At 52.8% G+C, this 18,181-nt stretch overlaps 1 protein-coding gene across 1 annotated transcript in view; it reads right to left on the bottom strand.

The window, feature by feature from the left end:
• The window catches only part of CARS2 (cysteinyl-tRNA synthetase 2, mitochondrial), a 35,106-nt gene extending 16,925 nt beyond the window's left edge, over positions 1-18,181 (bottom strand). Inside the window, exons 1-6 of the mRNA XM_065896201.1 lie at positions 17,970-18,181; positions 17,580-17,630; positions 13,830-13,947; positions 5,054-5,125; positions 4,854-4,959; positions 1,167-1,250 (exon numbers count right to left, since the gene is read on the bottom strand). Coding sequence (XP_065752273.1) covers positions 1,167-1,250; positions 4,854-4,959; positions 5,054-5,125; positions 13,830-13,947; positions 17,580-17,630; positions 17,970-18,181 — 643 coding nt within the window. The remainder of the gene's footprint in view (positions 1-1,166; positions 1,251-4,853; positions 4,960-5,053; positions 5,126-13,829; positions 13,948-17,579; positions 17,631-17,969) is intronic.

Raw genomic sequence — 18,181 nt, forward strand, 5'->3', positions numbered from 1 at the left:
ACAGAGGCTGGGGCGGGAAGGGGATGAAAAGGCAGAGCACAGAGGATCGTTAGGGCTGAGAAACTCTCTGCGTGATACTATAATGACGGATACCTGTCATTACACATCCGTCTAAACTCAGAGAGACACCAAGAGCAACCCTGATGTAGACTATGGACTCGCGGTGAGGCTGGCGTGTCAGTGCAGGTCCACCACTCTGGGGGAGTGCTGATAACGAGGGGCTGTGTGCAGTGGGCATACGGAACTCTCTGGACCTGCCACGCAATTCTGCTGTGAACCTAAAGCTGCTCGAAAAAATAAAGTGTATATATATTTTTAAAGTGTTGCTGATGCTAGAATGTGTAGGTATCCGAAGTTCCTCCTCTGCTTCCCTAAGGCCGGGGCCACACCTCGCAGGCATGGATGGTCCAGGACGGAAGCAGGATAACAGCGACTGCGCACAAGTTAGAAGAACTGTTCTGGGGAGTCAACTCAACACATCCGCTGTAATTAGACTGAAACGACACGGGTCATAGGGCAGGAGGGTTACGCCTAAAAGCAGAGATGACTCAGACAACTTGTCTTTTGGGTTTTTGCTCATTTTTTGTTTGGTTTTGTTAAATCTCAATAGTATCCTTTAAAATTATGTTTACGTCAATCCCAATCTCCCAATTATTTTCCATGTAGTTCTATATACTTATTATTTCTTCTCCACAAAAATGACTTTGCAGAAGAGGGTATAGGGATAGATTCGAATACCGTGGGAATGTCATACATGCTAAAATACGTATGGGAACTTAACTAGAAGTTCTCAAGAGGTAGATTGGAGTCGCCTTTAAAGCACATGAAAAGCGGCGGAATCACGGGCAAGTTTATGCGGGCATTTACGTATGATAAAATACCTACGGGGATTTAACACGTGACAGCAGCCAGGTGGACAAGAGCATTAAGACGTGACAGCGCAGACGGCGTGTGCGCCTGCAGAGCGCCCCAGGCAGGAACGGGAGGCCGCGTGTCACGTTCTGCAGCAACTTCCTACTCTGCGCGGTCTCTCTATTCCAAAAAAACCCAACTCAATCGAAAACTCGGGTGTGATCGACGTCCGGCAACATCGCCACGTCTGAGAGAGCAGGGGAGGGTCTGGGCTTTGTCCCCAGAACCCCACGGCAGCGAGAGGCTGGACCCACCTGTCTCTCCCGCGGGGGCAGGGGCCACGCCGACCAGCTTGCCGTATCTGTCTCCTCTTGACCGCAGGTCGAAGTAGACATTGCCTGTTTCATAAAGGTGACCGTGAAGCTCGTTTCTGTCGTCAGCACCCGCATCTACACACGCCTCACAGCTAATGACAATTAGACCCTGAACCCAGGATACGGCATCAGCCTTCAGGCGGTGCCTTTCACCGTACGTTTAAACCAGAATTAACAAAAAACATGCGTTTGCTGGGGCTTCCCTGGCGGCACAGTGGTTGAGAGTCCTCCTGCCGATGCAGGGGACGCGGGTTCGTGCCCCGGTCCGGGAAGATCCCACATGCCGCGGAGCGGCTGGGCCCGTGAGCCATGGCCGCTGAGCCTGCGCGTCCGGAGCCTGTGCTCCTCAACGGGAGAGGCCACAACAGTGAGAGGCCCGCGTACCACAAAAAAAAAAAAAAAAAAAACATGCATTTGCACACATCATGAACATCCTGTTGTGAAAGGGAAAACACAAATGTAAGTTCTCTGTAAAATGTTGAGCCAGTTCTTTTTAACAAGAAAAAAGGGAAGTGAGTTTATCGCTGGACTGCCTTCAGCTCTGGGCCCTGGGTTACAGACCCATCAATAAAGCAAGCCGTTTTTAACCCAGATACCCTAAGACCACCCTGCCACTCAGAACAGGCACCTCACACGAAAGCATCCCCCCCCCGCCGTGGGGTCCTTTCACCAAGGTGCACACGTGCTGCGGGTGCCAGACGACCCTCCCACGGGGACCCTGCAGAGCCCGGAAACCCTGCTCGTCCCCACTCAGGAAGAAGCAGAACAGGGAAGGCGGTGGCAGAGCCGCAGCCCTGGTAGGAAGAGTCCTGCCCCGAAGGAGCTGGCGCTCAGGAAGGCCGACGCCGCGGCCACTGGGTTGCACTCCTGACCGGCCACCTGCACGCCGCGATCAGCGCGAGGGCCCAAGGTCGGGTGCGATTTTTAACCTTTGCAAACTTCTGGTTTTTAATCTTCACAGTCTTTGTACTGACACAGCTACTAGTCTGTATCTGCAGTACCCTTCTTAGGGACCGTGGCCTTGAAGACAGGTTGCTTTAAGATCCAGGAAGCCTTTATGGGACTTCCCTGGCGGTCCAGTGGTTAAGACTCTGCACTTCCTCTGCAGGGGGCCCAGGTTCGATCCCTGGTCGGGGAACTAAGATCCCACCTGCCTCATGGAGCGGCCAAGACAAACACAAGATCCATGGAGCTTGGACTGTCAGAGGCTCATGTCCCCGGTCACTCTCCAGCCCGGCTGGCGGGGACAGGGCAGGCGCCAGCGCTGCAGGGGGGCCATCGGCAGAACAGAGGGGAAACGGCCCCCGGTGACTGGGCTCTGCCAGTCCCCCACGGGGTCCTTCCTCCGCACGCAGTTTATTACTGAGCCCGACCTACGCGCCGGGGTACAGCAGCGAAACAAATACTGGGGGAACTGCTTTCTACTAAGTCAGAATGCAGACAACACTTTGAAAATGCTTTGACAGGAGGAGAAACTGCTCCCTTGATAGAGAACACATTTTCCCAAACCTGGGCTTACTTCACCCATTTGCTGAACAAATTTTTTCTTCACAAATAGTTCAAAGCTCAAATTAGAGTCAAGCTTTTGTGGAACTGCCACAAAGTCCAAATTACTGGAGTTCAAGTTAATACATTTATTTTAAATGAATTATGTTTGTGTCACCATTATTAAAAATGTACAACCAGGGCTTCCCTGGTGGCGCAGTGGTTGAGAGTCCGCCTGCCAATGCAGGGGACATGGGTTCGAGCCCTGGTCCGGGAAGATCCCACATGCCGCGGAGCAACTAAGCCCGTGCGCCACAACTACTGAGCCTGCGCTCTAGAGCCCGCAAGCCACAGCTACTGAACCCGTGTGCCACAACTACTGAGCCCGCGAGCCACAACTACTGAAGCCTGTGCGCCTAGAGCCCGTGCTCCGCAACAAGAGAAGCCACCGCGATGAGAAGCCCGTGCACTGGAACGAAGACCCAACACAGCCAAAAATAAAAATAAATAAATTAAAAAACCAAAACCAAACAGGACGACACGCAGCATTTATCCTGTGCCGCGCCTGGGTGAACCCCTGGTGCCTCAGGACACAGGTCACTCCTCCCCCTCCGGTTCCAGGACCGCAGGGAGACGCCTCCCGTATCTTCTGGAGCAGACGTGTAGCTGTGCATAAAGGGCCTCACCCTCCGTAACCCCAGCGTCATCACCAGCCCCAGGCGCTGCACCGAGCCCTCCCGCATCCCGTGGCCTCTGCACAGCGCTGTGTCCCCTCTTCTAAGACACACCCACTGTGTTCCCACCACAGCTGAAGACACCGACCGGGTCCCCCGTCGTACAGAACGCCCGTCTTGGGGTGCTTTGTCTGGCCCTTCCTCTGGGTCCAGTTTAACTGGTTTAGGAGCTGCTGCTTTTGTCTGGGGCCCCAGGGCAAGGCTGCACCCTGGCGTTTGGCTGCCTCTGGGATCCTGCCTTTCTTCAGCTGCATCCCCTTCTCCCCAGCCGCGCCTTCCAAATCCTGCCCATCCCCAAAGCCCTGGCCCAAGCCTCCTCTCTCCCAGGAAGCTTCCTCCACCCCCGGGGCTGCCGGTGGACCTCCTCAGCTCTGATATCGGCACCGTCCCACTGGGCAGCCCATCCCGTGCTGCCTTATTTGCACAACTTGTCGGTTCTTGGACCAGAAAAGCCTCTGACCTTGTGAATAATGCCCAGAGTGCGCAGCCTGGGTCGGGGCTCTGCAGGTGCCGCCATGCTCGTAGAGAGTGAAGGACAAAGGAAGAGGCGTGACCCTAGATGCGGTGTTCGGGGGTGACTGCACAGGGAGCACCTTTCCTTCGTGGTCCTGCCCAAGAGCCCGAGAGGCGCGGGGACCCTGCCTGGAACTGCGTGCAGCCCGTGCACGCGAGGACTTGCAGTCCTCCCTTCACGTATTTGCTATATTCAGGCTTTGTCTCCAGGAGGATCAGGCAAAGCACCCGAAGACGAGGTGTTCTGCACAAGGGACCCAGTCAGTGTCTTCAGCTTCGTGGAGGGAACCCTGTGGGTGTGTCTTAGACGGAAGAGGGGACACAGCCCTGTGCCGAGGCCACGGGATGCGGGAGGGCTCGGTCCAGCGCCTGGGGGGTGACGTAGGGCGAAGCCCTTTATGCACAGGTGCGAGTGGCAGTGTCGGGAGATCTGCCGTTTCTGCCACTGGCCTGTCGAAAACAACCCTCCCCTACGCAGAGAGGGGCAAGAGTCCTTAACAAGGGAGTGGGTCTTCAGAGCCACCGCCACTGTCCCCAGCTGTGTTGTGAAAACTTATAAACAAAGTTAAAAAAAAGGCTCCAGTGAAGACTGTACTCCCACCCGGACCCCATGGCCGTTAGCACCTGGCCACGTTTGCCTCGTTGAGATCGACTCTCGGATGCCCACCTCGCCTCTGACAGTGCAAGGTATTTTGAAAGAGAACTGATTCAGCAGTTTCACAAAGAGACACAATCGTAGAAAATCTCACAACATTTTTGCCGTAAGAACCCTACCAAGAAAGACAGTAAGACGTTCGGCCCATCCGAGCCACCCAAATATGCAGCCCGCCCCCCCGCCCCCGTCAAAATCCTACAGGGTCTCACCCAGCGATCAGGTTAATAACATAACCGCTACCTTTCGGGGTGGAGTAAGCGTGCCCGTTAGCAATTATTCTCTCGATAAAAGCAATTATCTGAGGAATGTTTTCAGTTACCCTCAGGTACACGGTGGGTGGGAGAACCTGTAAGAAAGCAGAGGAGACGCGGTTTCCCCAGCTCCACGCGGAGGGGGTCAGCCCCAGAGTCCACCGTCCAAGCTGCTCATCACACACCTACCTTCAAGGCTGCCATGTCTTGTTTAAAGTCTTCTTCATAAAGACTGGCCAGGGAAGCGGGAGACACGTTCATCTGTAAGAAGATGAGGAGAGCATGAGAGTCTGGGGGGCTCACGACGCAACCCCAGAGGCACGGCCGCCCCTCCCGGGCCGCACGGCGCGGCCTCCACGCGGTCCTGCTCACAAAGGGGCATTTAATCGTCCTAGCCCCTTAGCTGGTCAAAAAGGTTTACTGACCTGCTTTCTGGTCAGAGAGAAAAAGGAATAAACAGTGTCATGATTTCCGTTATATAATTCAAAACAAAACCCAAAGACCTACAAAGTAGCCTCTGCTCTTCTAGGACCAGGGCAAGCCAGGTCACCCCGTCCGACACACAACCACTTGAGTTCCCGACTTTTACCCCTTTATCTCTCAGGAGGCAAGAGAAAACAAGTCACAAGTACCTGTATGAGGAAATGTCTCAGAAACATCTGAAAGCAATGCAGTCCCCGTCAATGGGGGCTGTGATGGGTGTTCAATCTGGAGGGGCCAGGGCTGGACGTCTGGGGGCAAGCAGAACCCCCAGAGAAGTACGCTGCATTCTGAACGCAGGGGCTCTGGATTCAGGCGGGGAGGGGGGCCGGCACACACGACAATCCTCCCTAGAGCGCTTCTTACTTTTCAGCAGAAAAACACTCCCAGCACACAGCCCGACCCTGACGTCCTGAAACCCTACGCGGGTCCACGACTGTGAGCTCTCAGCTCCGCCGGCACCTGCGTCTGCTCCCCTCACCCCACCCCGTGAAACAGTGTCCGGGTGTAGACACCCCCGCTCCGGAGGACAAGGAAACTTCCTCAAGTGGAAGGCCACCTTCGTCCCAGCCCAGGGCCCGAAAAAGGAATCGTACTGGAAACCGAGGCCAGGAACGTTTACTGAAGAAATAAACCTGGTGAACAAAGCGTCTTTTTCGCTGCATGGTCTGGGGCAAGACAACAAACCTCTCTGCCTCAGCTTTCTTTGCAAGGTGGAGAGTCCCACCGAGTCACCCCTTAGATGGCTCCGGGGATTCCCGTGCACGCGGGTGAGACAGCTCTGCGGACACAAGACCCTTGTTCATATCACTCCCGCGCAGACAGGGCACCCAGACCCACTGGGCCTTCTCCTGAGCGTGGCCTTGTGGCACAGCAGACCTCCTAAACAAGAAATCTGCTACCGTACATCTATCCAGAGGACAAAAGGCCAACCGAACAATAACGCCGAAAAACTCGGTGTCATCGTGACGATTGAGAAGTTTCAAATAAAACGCAATGTGGGACCCAAAGATCAGCATCTAATGGATCAGTATTTACCTGATTTATCTCCCGCACGGTAGTTCTCTCTTGGAGAACACCAGCCACGTCAATGTGCCCAAGCCCGGCCCCGCTCCCGCAAGGCAAACACTGGCAGAGTCGTCCCAGGAGCACAAGTGTGGTCAGCTGCATGCTTGTACCTCCTCTCAAAAGCCCCACACACGCCGGCGCCTGGTCTCCTCGGCTGACGCCACACGGTATCCGGGACCCGGGCACGCGGTGCGCCGAGCGCCACCTTCCCACGCAGGCCTGCGTCCGCGCCCGTCTCCCAGCCGGGCGTGAACCTCGCACCACCCGCTCCGCGCTCTCGCCGTCTCCGGCCGTGACACCCACGCGAGTGCGCAGCCTGAGCTACAGACCCGCACGTGACGCCCTGGTCGAGGACACACGCACACCCTTGGCAGGCTGCTGGCAGCGCCTCCGGAGGACCTTGAACCTGACCCGCCAGGCTCGGGCACAGTGCTGGCGGATGGCTAGACCTCGTCGACGCGACACTAAAGGGCACGTTCTCGTTGCATCTTTAAGCTGCATTTCTCATATTTTGAGGGAGTTTGAACATCTCATGTGTTTAGGGACCATCTACACTAAACCATCTGAAATTAACCTTTTTTCTACAGAGTTGTAGGTCTTTTAGGTCTTTTCTTATTGATATGTAGGAAGTATTTTTTTAAAGAAATCAACCTTTTATCCGCAGTTGTGAATTTCAATTTTTTTCAGGCTTTCAACCTTATGGCTATTTTATGGCAGGCAGAAAATTTTTTATATTTAGCAATCTTTTACATTTCTCCATCTTTTCTGGGTTTGGAAACAAACTTAGGAAAGCCTTCCCCAACACGAGGCTATAAAAAGTGCCCCAAGGTTTATTCCAGTAATTTGTGGTTCCACTTCTCTTATGTGAAATCCGATCTGCTTCAGATTTGGTTGTGAGGCATATATCCAACTTTAGTTTATTTTTTCCCCCAGATGGTTACCCAACTGTCAACACTTTTTACTGAGTAATTCATCTGTTCCCCAATGATCTGAAATGCCATCTTTATCATAAAATAAATTTCCATGATTTACTGTGTCTATTTCTGGCCTTTCTAGCGTGTTCCATCGTCTGTCTCTTCATGTAACGGTAAATTAATGTTTAATCTCTACAGCCCCCAGAGACGCAGAAAGTGGACGGGGTGCTTCGGGGTAGGGCGCAGGGAGGCTGGAGGATGGGGTTTCTGGGGGGAAGGGTGGTACCGGTCACCATCTCGACACCGGTGATGGTCACAGGTGTGGAGGGTTTATCAGGCTGCACACGCTGTGTGCACTACGCACAGCTTCCCTCAGGTCTGTTCCACCTCAGCAAAGCTGTGCTAAGAAAAGGGAAAGAATATATTAAAAACAACAACTTTCTATAGGTTTTTAACTTTGACATCGGGTAGGGCTACTCCCTCCCTTGTCCTGGCTACTCCTGCTTTCTGCTCTTCCGTGTGAGCTCTAGGACCAGTGTGTTCAGCTCCGGCAATACGGACACACGGCGCATCGGGGACACCTCTGCGCAAACAGGCGTGTCCCGCTCCACGCGTGCTGAGGACGGCTGCGAGCGCTCACGGGCGACAGTGCACTGGAAGTGGGCACGAGCTGTTGCTGGCTTGGGGGAGAGGGAATCATATTCCAAAACTAACATTTTAGTTCTAGGCAGCTGGGCCCACCCCACGGGGGGCTCGCGCTGCTCTCTACACAGAACCACCTACAGGAGGTGCTGCTGACACGGGGTCCTGGTCCCTGTTATTTCAGACCCCCGCCGGATCACCTCAGCTGAGCTCTCCCTGGCAGGGGACCCCGCCGGTCCAGCCCTCGCCCTCAGCTGTGCGTCCAGCCTTCTTCCCGGAGGGAAGGGCACGCGGGCCAGGGTTCCAAAGCACAGAGAGAGTAACTCGGCTTGAATCGCTGAGACGTTTATCATCGTTTTTCTTAACACAGAATGCGACCATGCGAATATACCTCGTTTCTTTTCATCCTTACCCCAGAAATCCTCCTGCGGTTTTTATCCCTGACGAACTAGAAAACTGTGCCAAAAATTAAAGTCAAGGAAGTGATTCAGAAAAGTGAAATATTATAATTGAAAGTATTTTAAGAGCAAGTGCTGGAGCAGATGGCATGAAGGGTGTGGCCGTCATCAACAAAGTTCGCCTTCAGTAAAAAGAACAGCGTCTCTGCTGGATCCTAAGAAACAAATGGGTATCTTCGTACCTCTGTGTGTCAGATGAATGGTTTATCATCTTGAAGTAAGACTCTATTTTGAGGACAGAAGAGACCCTTTGATGCCAGGTTAGCATCCTGCTGTGTAATAAGTACTGAAACGCTCAGGTGTCAGAACTTAAAACACTCTCTGCGCTTAGGATCTGTAACCAATCCTACCGACTCTCACGTTCTAAGTAGCGCAAGTTCTTTATAAAGTAGCAAGCGACGACTCCCCGCGGGGGCCCTCTGTAGCCCCACTCCTCCTGTGCTCCGGGACGCCCAGCCCCTCCCTCCCCAGGCACCCGGCCTTCACCCCGCGGCTGACACTCCCCTAACCCCCCGCGCACCCCATCTCTCCCCTCCGGCGCCCACCCGCCAAGCCCCCGCCACGGCTGGACAGCTCCACCTTCGACTCCGAAGACTCACAGCCAACCCCAAAGCGCCCAGTGCGGGGACACGGCTGTGCGGCCTCTCGTCCCGGCTGGGCGTGAGGACAGGTGAAAGGCCGACCCGGGCGCCCTCCTTCTTGAGCAGCCTGCACCTGCAGACGCCGGCCCTGCCTGCCGCGGGCTTCCTGCAGGCTACTCACCCAGCTGCCACGCCAGGTCACAGGCTTCTGTCCTTTCCGTCCTACCCCCGGCCAGCGAGGCGGGGCTCCAGCGTCCACCCTGCTCCGCGTCGCGGGACCGACCTTCCCACCAAGCGTCCCGGACCCTGTTCGGCTCCCGCCCGGATCCCAGCAGATTCCAGAAGGACGTCGCACGCCTGCCCCCCGCCTTCCCCTTGGTCTGTCCTCACCGTGGACGATAGGACACTCCTTCCTGCATCGTGTTCGCTCAAAAACTCCACTCTAGGACCCTAGGGCTGCCACCCCAGCAAGTGGCTGCGCACAAACTGAAGTCAGACGGTCCTGGGCAAACGGCTCCGGTGGCAGGGCAGAGGGACAGCGACAGCAGCAGCGCACGGCGCGCCTGGCGGTCGGGGCTGGGGCCCCGCCCCTGCGGCCCCAAGCCGCCCGCCCCCTTCCTGCCCCCGTCTCCCCCTCCCTCACAGGTCCCCACGAAGGGGCAGCTCCCACGTCGGCACCTCGTGACCTCGCCTCTAGGCTCCGGTGGTGGACCAGGGTGGACACCTGACCGCAGGGACACCGGACACAGGCGGGGGATTTGGAGACCAGGCAGACGGAATCAGGCCAGGTCTCGAAATAAACCGTCAGAGAGAACCAGGGATGGGATGATGAACCACCAGCACCGGCACCGCCTGATCTTCACCTCCAGCCCTGCAGTGGCTCCTTTCTGGTACCAAACGTGGTGTGTCTTTTCCAATGCCAACCACTTCTCCGACCCTCTGACTCCAGCTGGAAGTCAATCCTATTCGTTTTGTTTGTTTTTTTAAATAAATTTAATTTATTTATTTTATTGCTATTGATTTTTGGCTGCATTGGGTCTTCGTTGCTGCACACGGGCTTTCTCTAGTTGCAGCGAGCAGAGGCTACTCTTCGTTGCGGTGCGTGGGCTTCTCATCACGGTGGCTTCTCTTGATGCAGAGCACAGGCTCTAGGCACGCGGGCTTCAGTAGTTGTGGCACGTGGGCTTCAGTAGTTGTGGCTCGCGGGCTCTAGAGCGCAGACTCAGTAGTTGTGACGCACGGGCTTAGTCGCTCCGCGGCACGTGGGATCTTCCCGGACTAGGGCTCAAACCCGTGTCCCCTGCATTGGCAGGCAGATTCTTAACCACCGTGCCACCAGGGAAGCCCCGTCAATCCTACTCTGACACCAGCTCCTGGGGTCAGCATAGACCCCGCAAGTTAAGGGCTCAGTCCCACAGGACCGCCCCACTTCGGACACCTGCAGTAGTGGGGTCCCCAGGCCAACAGCACTTTTCTCCACCAACTAGAAATTTGGAGGTTTGATGAAATGAGTCACAGAACTCAGGAGAGCACTCCACTTCCCATTATCAGTTTATATAAAGGACACAACTCAGCAGCAGCCCCGTGGACAAGACACCCGGGACGAGGTTGCAGGGGGGGGGGCGTACATGCCCTCAGGGGGCCAGGCGGGCACCACCTCCCAGCACCTCCATGTCCAGCAACCGGGAAGCTCCAGAGCCCATCGTCGGGGGGTTTTATGGAGGCTCCATCCTTGGGAAGGTTGATTAAATCCCTGGCTATCGGTGATCAGCTCAACCTCCAGCCCCTCTCCCCCCACAGGAGGTAGGCAGGGGTGGAGGGATGCAAGTGGGAGTGAAAGTTCCAGCTCAACTCATGGCTGGTCTTTCTGGCACCAGCCCCCATCCCAACACCATCTAGAGGCCCCAGCCACTGGTCATCCCATTAGCTCACAGAAGACACTATCACTCCAGCTGTGGACCAGGAACCACGACAAAGACCGCATGCGTATTTTTATTTCAACACAGCCCTGAGCTGAGCTTCAGACTGGTTTGGGTTTCCTCCAATACCTCAAACTCCCTCTCTCTCCACTCACGAAGCACGCACCCTCCCCCAGTGCAGGGCGCCCACCGAGCCCTCCCGAGGCCCTTGTCCCTGGTTGCATCCCCCTGCCCCAGAGCGGGCCATTCCCACTGCACCGAGCTGGTCCCGTGCTGGCAGGTCCCACGGTCTACGGAACAAAGCCCAACTCCCAGGGCATCGTCCAGGCCGGGACGGCCCTCCCTCTCCAGCTTCGCCAGCTGGCAGCGCCTGCCCCACGTACCAGGGATCCTGCAGGATTGGCTTCCACGCAGGACACGCTCTCCCCCCGCCCACCCAGAATGTCTCGCTCTTCACGTGCCAGTCCCTTCCTAACGCTTAATATCCCGCGTGGGCGAACCTCCTCCGATAAGTCACTTCTGAATTCCGGAAAGGCGCAGTGACCCTCTTTGCGCCCCACCCCCAATCTGGGCTTACAAAATAAACTAAGACACACAGAGCATCCGTCTGAGGGCCCGTTTGCCTCGCCGGACACAAGGTCCAGAGGCCAGGAACTGTCTGTCTCACCTCTGTCCACACAAAGCCTCTGTCCCAGGCCTAAGCCTGGACCTGGATGGTCAATGAAGTTCAGGGACAGTCCTGGAAACGGAAGTCGAGTCCACTGTAAGGGAACACGACACACTGAACTCTCCAGACTAAGTAAAAATGGGAAACGCTGCTGTGCTGAGGACGTGAGGAAATACGTCTAAAGTTGGAACCCATGTTCGGCGCTGCTGGTAACCTCTCTCTGAAATGATCCAACTCCAAGAAGGGTGACAAATAGTATCAGATAAACTGCTCATCATTTGACCTAGTAATTCCACCTTGGGAAAAATATTTAAGCAAACAAAACAGAGGGGGAGAAAAAGAAATTCACTGCAGCACTATTTTTAACACCTAGAAACAATAAAAACAGTCAAGGATGGGGAGGTCCAGAGGAATCTCTGAGTAGCCCCCAACGGTGGAATGCTGTCTAGTTATTAAAAAGGCAAATCGGGGCTTCCCTGGTGGCGCAGTGGTTGGGAGTCCGCCTGCCGATGCAGGGGACGCGGGTTCGTGCCCCGGTCCGGGAAGATCCCACATGCCGCGGAGCGGCTGGGCCCGTGAGCCATGGCCGCTGAGCCTGCGCGTCTGGAGCCTGTGCTCCGCGACGGGAGAGGCCACAACAGTGAGAGGCCCGTGTACCACAAAAAAAAAAAAAAAGATAAAATAAAATAATAAAAAGGTAAATCGGTAGGAAATAGGAAGATGGGGTTTCTAGGAAATAAATCTGAGAGAAAATAACAGAATATGGGAGGAATGCAAGAGTCCAAAAATAAGGATGGTAGTAAGTACAATGTCTGTGTGACGGAAGGTTGTAAGACTATTTTAAAATGTTTAAGAATACTTAACGTGAAAAAACACTCAAAATGCAATAAGTGGAAAAAGCAGGTTATGAATATAAAGTATAAACTCGTTTTCTAAAAAAACTATATAAATATATATTCATACATTTTTTAAATTACAGGATGTAAGGCACTCCATGTAGGTTTTCTGTAAATTAGACAATTTAACAATTTTTTATAGATCGTTAGAGATAACTGTTATAGATATACATAATTGTTATAGAGAGTTGCTAATCATAAGAAGCAGAAGAGGTGAACCTTTGAAAGTAGACTTTTAAAAATATAACTATAGGGGGGTTTCCCTGGTGACACAGTGGTTAAGAATCCGCCTGCCAATGCAGGGGACACGGGTTCAAGCCCTGGTCCGGGAAGATCCCACATGCCGCGGAGCAACTAAGCCCGTGCGCCACAACTACTGAGCCCGCACGTCTAGAGCCCGTGCTCCGCAACAAGAGAAGCCACCGTGATGGGAAACCCACGCACCGCAACAAAGAGTAGCCCCCCACTCGCCGCAACTAAAGAAAGGCTGCGTGCAGCAACGAAGACCCAACACAGCCAAGAATAAATAAAATAATAAATAAATTTATTTTAAAAAATATATACATATATATATATATATATATATATATATATATACACACACACACATATATAAAACTATAGGGAATTCCCTGGCAGTCCCATGGTTAGGACTCCGTGCTCCCAATGCCGGGGGCCCAGGTTCGATCCCCGGTCAGGGAATTAGATCCCGCATGCATGCCGCAACTAAGAGTCTGCATGCCGCAACTGAGACCCAGTGCAGCCAAAATAAATAAATAAATAATAAATAAATAAAAATAGAACTACAGGGACTTCCCTGGCGGTCCAGTGGTTAGGACTCTGCGTTCTCACCGCCGAGGGCCCAGGCTCAATCCCTGGTCGGGGAACTAAGATCCCAGAAGCCACGTGGCATGGCCAAAAAACTAAATAAAATTTTTAAAAATAAAAAATATAACTATTTTATTTAATCCCTGGGTTAGAGTTTACCCCCAAGACTTCCTCTAAATGCTGAATGAGATATAAGAGAAGCACCCTGTTCACTTAACAAATGAGAAAATTAAACCTCCTATGAGCTAAATTTCCCTAGCCCCAAGATGGCCTTTTGACTTTCCTCTGTAAACAGGGAGTGAGGTATTTACCCTGGAGGCTGAGGGGGCAGGGAAGGGCCTGCATTCAGGCTGGGAAGCCTCCAAGGAACCAGAGGATTCGGGAAGATAACCTGTCAGAGTATCCTCGCAGGGCCACGTGTGGACAGTAAGGCCTGAAGAGTCTTGTGAAGTGTCAAATGGGGGTTAGAAGACTAACCAGTCAAAGTACTAATCAAGAGAATCCACACTCACCTCATTGGCTCTTTTGATTATTTTATCATCCACGTCTGTAATTCCCATCACCATGATGATGTTGCACCCAAAAACCCGGGTCAGGATCCTTCGAATTATATCAAATCTAACGTATGAGCTGAAAGAAAAAAATGTTAGGGCATCTTCAAAACTGAAAGTCGACACTGTGACCTTCAAAAGCGTGCCGTACTTTTAACGTGATGCCGCAGGCACGCTGACTGGGAGTGTGTGATATCAAGGACAGTTCCAAGGACAGCTGAGAAAAGGAAAAGCCTTTTACTGACTGGCCCATGTGGGTCTGCATGAGAAACTGACAAAGGTGCTGCCTCCATTTCAGGACACCACATTAGCATTTTTAACTTTACAGACGTTGAGTTTACATCTATTCAGCTGTATAAAAAATTCACTTGTGGTGCAAGCTCAGGAGGTGGTCGAGATACTGAGAGCTTTGACCATCCCTGTTCGTGTTCTAGAATAACTAATGTTTCGCCGTGACAAGGGATAGAAGCAAATAATGACAAATCAGGACAGGGACAATCCCATCAAAGCTGGATAAGATCATTCCTAAGAAACGTGCACACAACTGTGGAATACAGAAACACCAGCTTATGGACAGACTGCACAGGGGTAACTTAGACTTGTGAAAGCAAAAGGGTGTAACATCTGAGATCCATTTAAAATCTCAAGAAACTAGTTTCCCATAAAAACAACCTTAAAACTCAGGGTCAGCTAACCTCATGCTCATCTCTGTTACCCACACGGCCTAAATTTGAGCTCATAAAATCATTTTCCCGCGAAAATGAGCCTCATTATTGTATCCCTTGAACTCCCAACACCCACCCGCCCCCAAGAGAGCTGAGGCCGAATTCCAGGGACAAGCATCTCCGAAGCTCCTTCTCAAGGAGCTAAAAGGTTAAATATCCTTGGGAAGCCTCAGACTGCTTACTTATGAACTGGGCAAAAGTCCACTACGTCCTAGGGTTGCTGTACATCATCTTGGTGCCTGTGTAGCAGGAATTCCAACTAATTCTTACTATAGTTATCGTCAGTGTACCCCTCTTTGTCGAGTCAGGAAAACCCTACAAGAAATGAGATTTAAGAGAAAAAGCTAACAGGAACCTAAAACAGTGAAAAAAGAGTCAAATCACATGCACAGCCCAGAGGACCTTGGGGGCTGCGGGTCCCTGACACCTGCATGGGGCTGCTCCCCGGGGCCTCCACAAGCACCGTGGGTACCCTGAAAGCCCAGGTGCAGGACCAGCTCCCCAGGCTGAGGCCGCACACCTAGCGGGGAACCTGGACTCGGCAGACACCCGCCTCCCCCTCAGCTCAGCACTTCCCAGCCAGGGTCCTGTCCCCATTTACACTCTGGGGATGAGAGCACCACCACCTGGTGTGGTCAGAGGATATCACTGGCTGGGGTTTGCGCAGCGTTTAGAATGGCACGTAGCAAGAGCTGTGTCTGTTAAGTATCTGTCTCTCTCTTTTTTTTTTTTTTTTTTTTTTTTTTTTGCTGTACGCGGGCCTCTCACTGTCATGGCCTCTCCCGTTGCGGTGCACAGGCTCCAGACACACAGGCTCAGCGGCCATGGCTCACGGGCCCAGTCGCTCCGCAGCAGGTGGGATCTTCCCGGACCGGGGCACGAACCCGTGTCCCCTGCATCGGCAGGCGGACTCTCAACCACTGCGCCACCAGAGAAGCCCAAGTGTCTGTCTCTTTAACACAAAGGCTGGCAGGGCGAGCCGGGAGGAGAGTGTGGAGACAGGAACCTGGAGAGTGAGTAGGGACAGACCCGCGCAAGGACACGGTCCTGGGCTTTGGGATTTTAAACTTTACTTAAGAGCAGTGGACCGTGCCTGATGGTGCCTGACCATCCCTGACCATCCCTGCCCCCAAGATTACAACCTCTTGAGAAATCTCGTAGCACTTAGGGTTCTACCTCACAGGGACACCCCAAATTGAGGACTCTCCCTGATGACGTGCCGCTGAGATGCCCAGAGTGGTATCCTCAAGGGGGGCCTGGGCGAGGGAGTCGGACAGGAGGCTTCTGGGATGTTGATGACGTTCTGTTTCTCAATCTAAGAGCCATGAACATGGTCTTGGCCATACACTGAAGATCTGTACTCTTTTCTGTATTTGTAAGGACAGATACAAATTACAAATGAAAGGCCTGATTCTGCTAGTTGGAAATAAGGGAGAGGCTCTGCCCTACTCCCCTTTTCTTTCAGGATTTCTTCCTCAGCCCTCTTAAAATGTACCTAAGTGCTTCTAATGGCTAAACAAGCCTCTGTCAGTCTCATAACTCAGGAAAGTTTAAAGGACCTGGGAGCCTTCACTTTGAAATGAAGTTACCAAGAATGTTCACCACCCAATGGGAGGGGCCTAACCTGTGCCCGAATCCACACTACAGACCTGCCTGAACCAGAGAGCTGGGCCCACTCAGCTCACACAAGACTGCAAGTCCCTTCTGTCTCTGCAATCCTTTCAGCGAGCTGCCTGTGCGTCCCATTCTGGTTTAATTCTTATTCGATAGTAAAACTGTTTTTCTCTTTTGCCTTTGTGGAGAGGTTTTCCAGGGTGGGAGATACAATAACCTCTACTGTTTTCAGTATTTCCCCCAACATATTTAATACTTCAGTAAAGAGATCAAAATATGCTTTTTATAATTAACAGTTAAGTTAGCCCAAAGTGAAGGAAAAAATGACTCCTAGACTATTTACTTTGTAATAACACACACAAAATATTCAGATCTTGCTGGGTGATACATAAAGTTTTGGAAAACGTACTGAATAAAGGTGACTTTTCATCTAGATCTGAACAACAACAAGTTTAAAAGATGCACAAGAGAAAACATTAGGAAGAGCAGCAACTTCAACAAACGTAGAAGGCAGCCCATTACCAGGTGGAGACAAGGGGCACATGGAGGTCAGAGCCCCAGGGTCCACCCCTGCTCTCACACTTCCTAACGTGTGACCTCCCTCATGAACTAACGTGTTACCTATCCTCAAGAACTGGGGAGCCTGCACCACACTTTCCGCCTCAGGGACTGGGGTAAGCAGCACTTTACCCGAGTTATTTCATAAAACTCTGAAGATTCAAACAGATGGATACTATTATCCCCACCTCAAAGATGAAGAAACCAGGACTCAAAGTAATAAAGTGGGGGACTTCCCTGGTGGTCCAGTGGGTAAGACTCCACACTCCCAATGCCGGGGGCCCGGCTTCGATCCCTGGTCAGGGAACTACATCCCACATGCATGCTGCAACTAAGAGTCCGCATGCCGCAACTAAAGACCCTGCATGCCATTACGAAGATCCCGCGTGCCACAACTAAGACCCGGCGCAGCCAAAATAAATAAATGAATAATAAATAAATATTTTTTAAAAAACAAAGTAATAAAGTGGCCTGTCCAAAGCCGGGAAGTAAATAAGCGATGGGGGCCAGAAATAACTCCTGACCAGCTGATTCAAGGGCCCTTGGAAAGGCTTCATCTCACTACCCAACAAGAAGCATCTGATTCCAAAACAGGTCCTTCTTCACTGCTCCTCACTGCCTCCCTGACCTTCCTCACCTGTGATATGGGACCAAGCGAGACTGTGACATGTATGCTTCCCACGATACCTGCAATACAGTAATTATTCAGCATTCTCAAGTTGCCACTTGAGGGATGGCAAAAACATGCAAAGGCTTCTTCTTTCCAAAATAAATGGTCCCTAAAAGTGTGAAAATTCAACCTCAGGACACTCACCAAGCATGACCCAGGTGTGCATGGTCGTAGACAGTGGGTCCACAGCTATACCTAGGAACAGAGTTAACATCCACCATGTGAAACATGTTTGCAAGAAAAGGCACCCCACTCTCATTTATGATCATCATATAATCATGCCTTTTTTGAAAAGTAACCACTTTGGGGGAATGCATAGCCGGGGCTGTATTACACTCGAATCGCCAAATGCACAGCCGAACCTGTGAATCACTATGACTTTAAACATGCTTTTATCACTTATTAAATGCTTCCACCTGAGCACCCAATCCCGCTTTCCATGCAGAGGCCCCGCCTCCGAATACGCTGGGTCCACAGCCCTTCCCGCCCTACCTCCCGCAGCACCCCACCCCACCCCCAATCCCCGGGGGCTACCATGAGGCGGTGTCCGCGCCGCTCACGATCAAGGGGTCTTTCCTCCTGGTGAGGCTGTTGTACACCGTGACGCCCGTGTCGTAGCCCGCAGGCTGCAGCCAGCCCTGCCCGCGTTCCCCCGACGCCGCCCGCCCCGGCCGCGGCCCCGGCCCCAAGCCCAGCGCGGCCCGGAAGAGCGAGGAGCCCACGGGGACCCCGCGCGTCCGCAGCAT

This window comes from Phocoena phocoena, chromosome 18 (genome assembly GCF_963924675.1).
Source record: "Phocoena phocoena chromosome 18, mPhoPho1.1, whole genome shotgun sequence".
NCBI classification, from domain to species: Eukaryota; Metazoa; Chordata; class Mammalia; order Artiodactyla; family Phocoenidae; genus Phocoena; species Phocoena phocoena.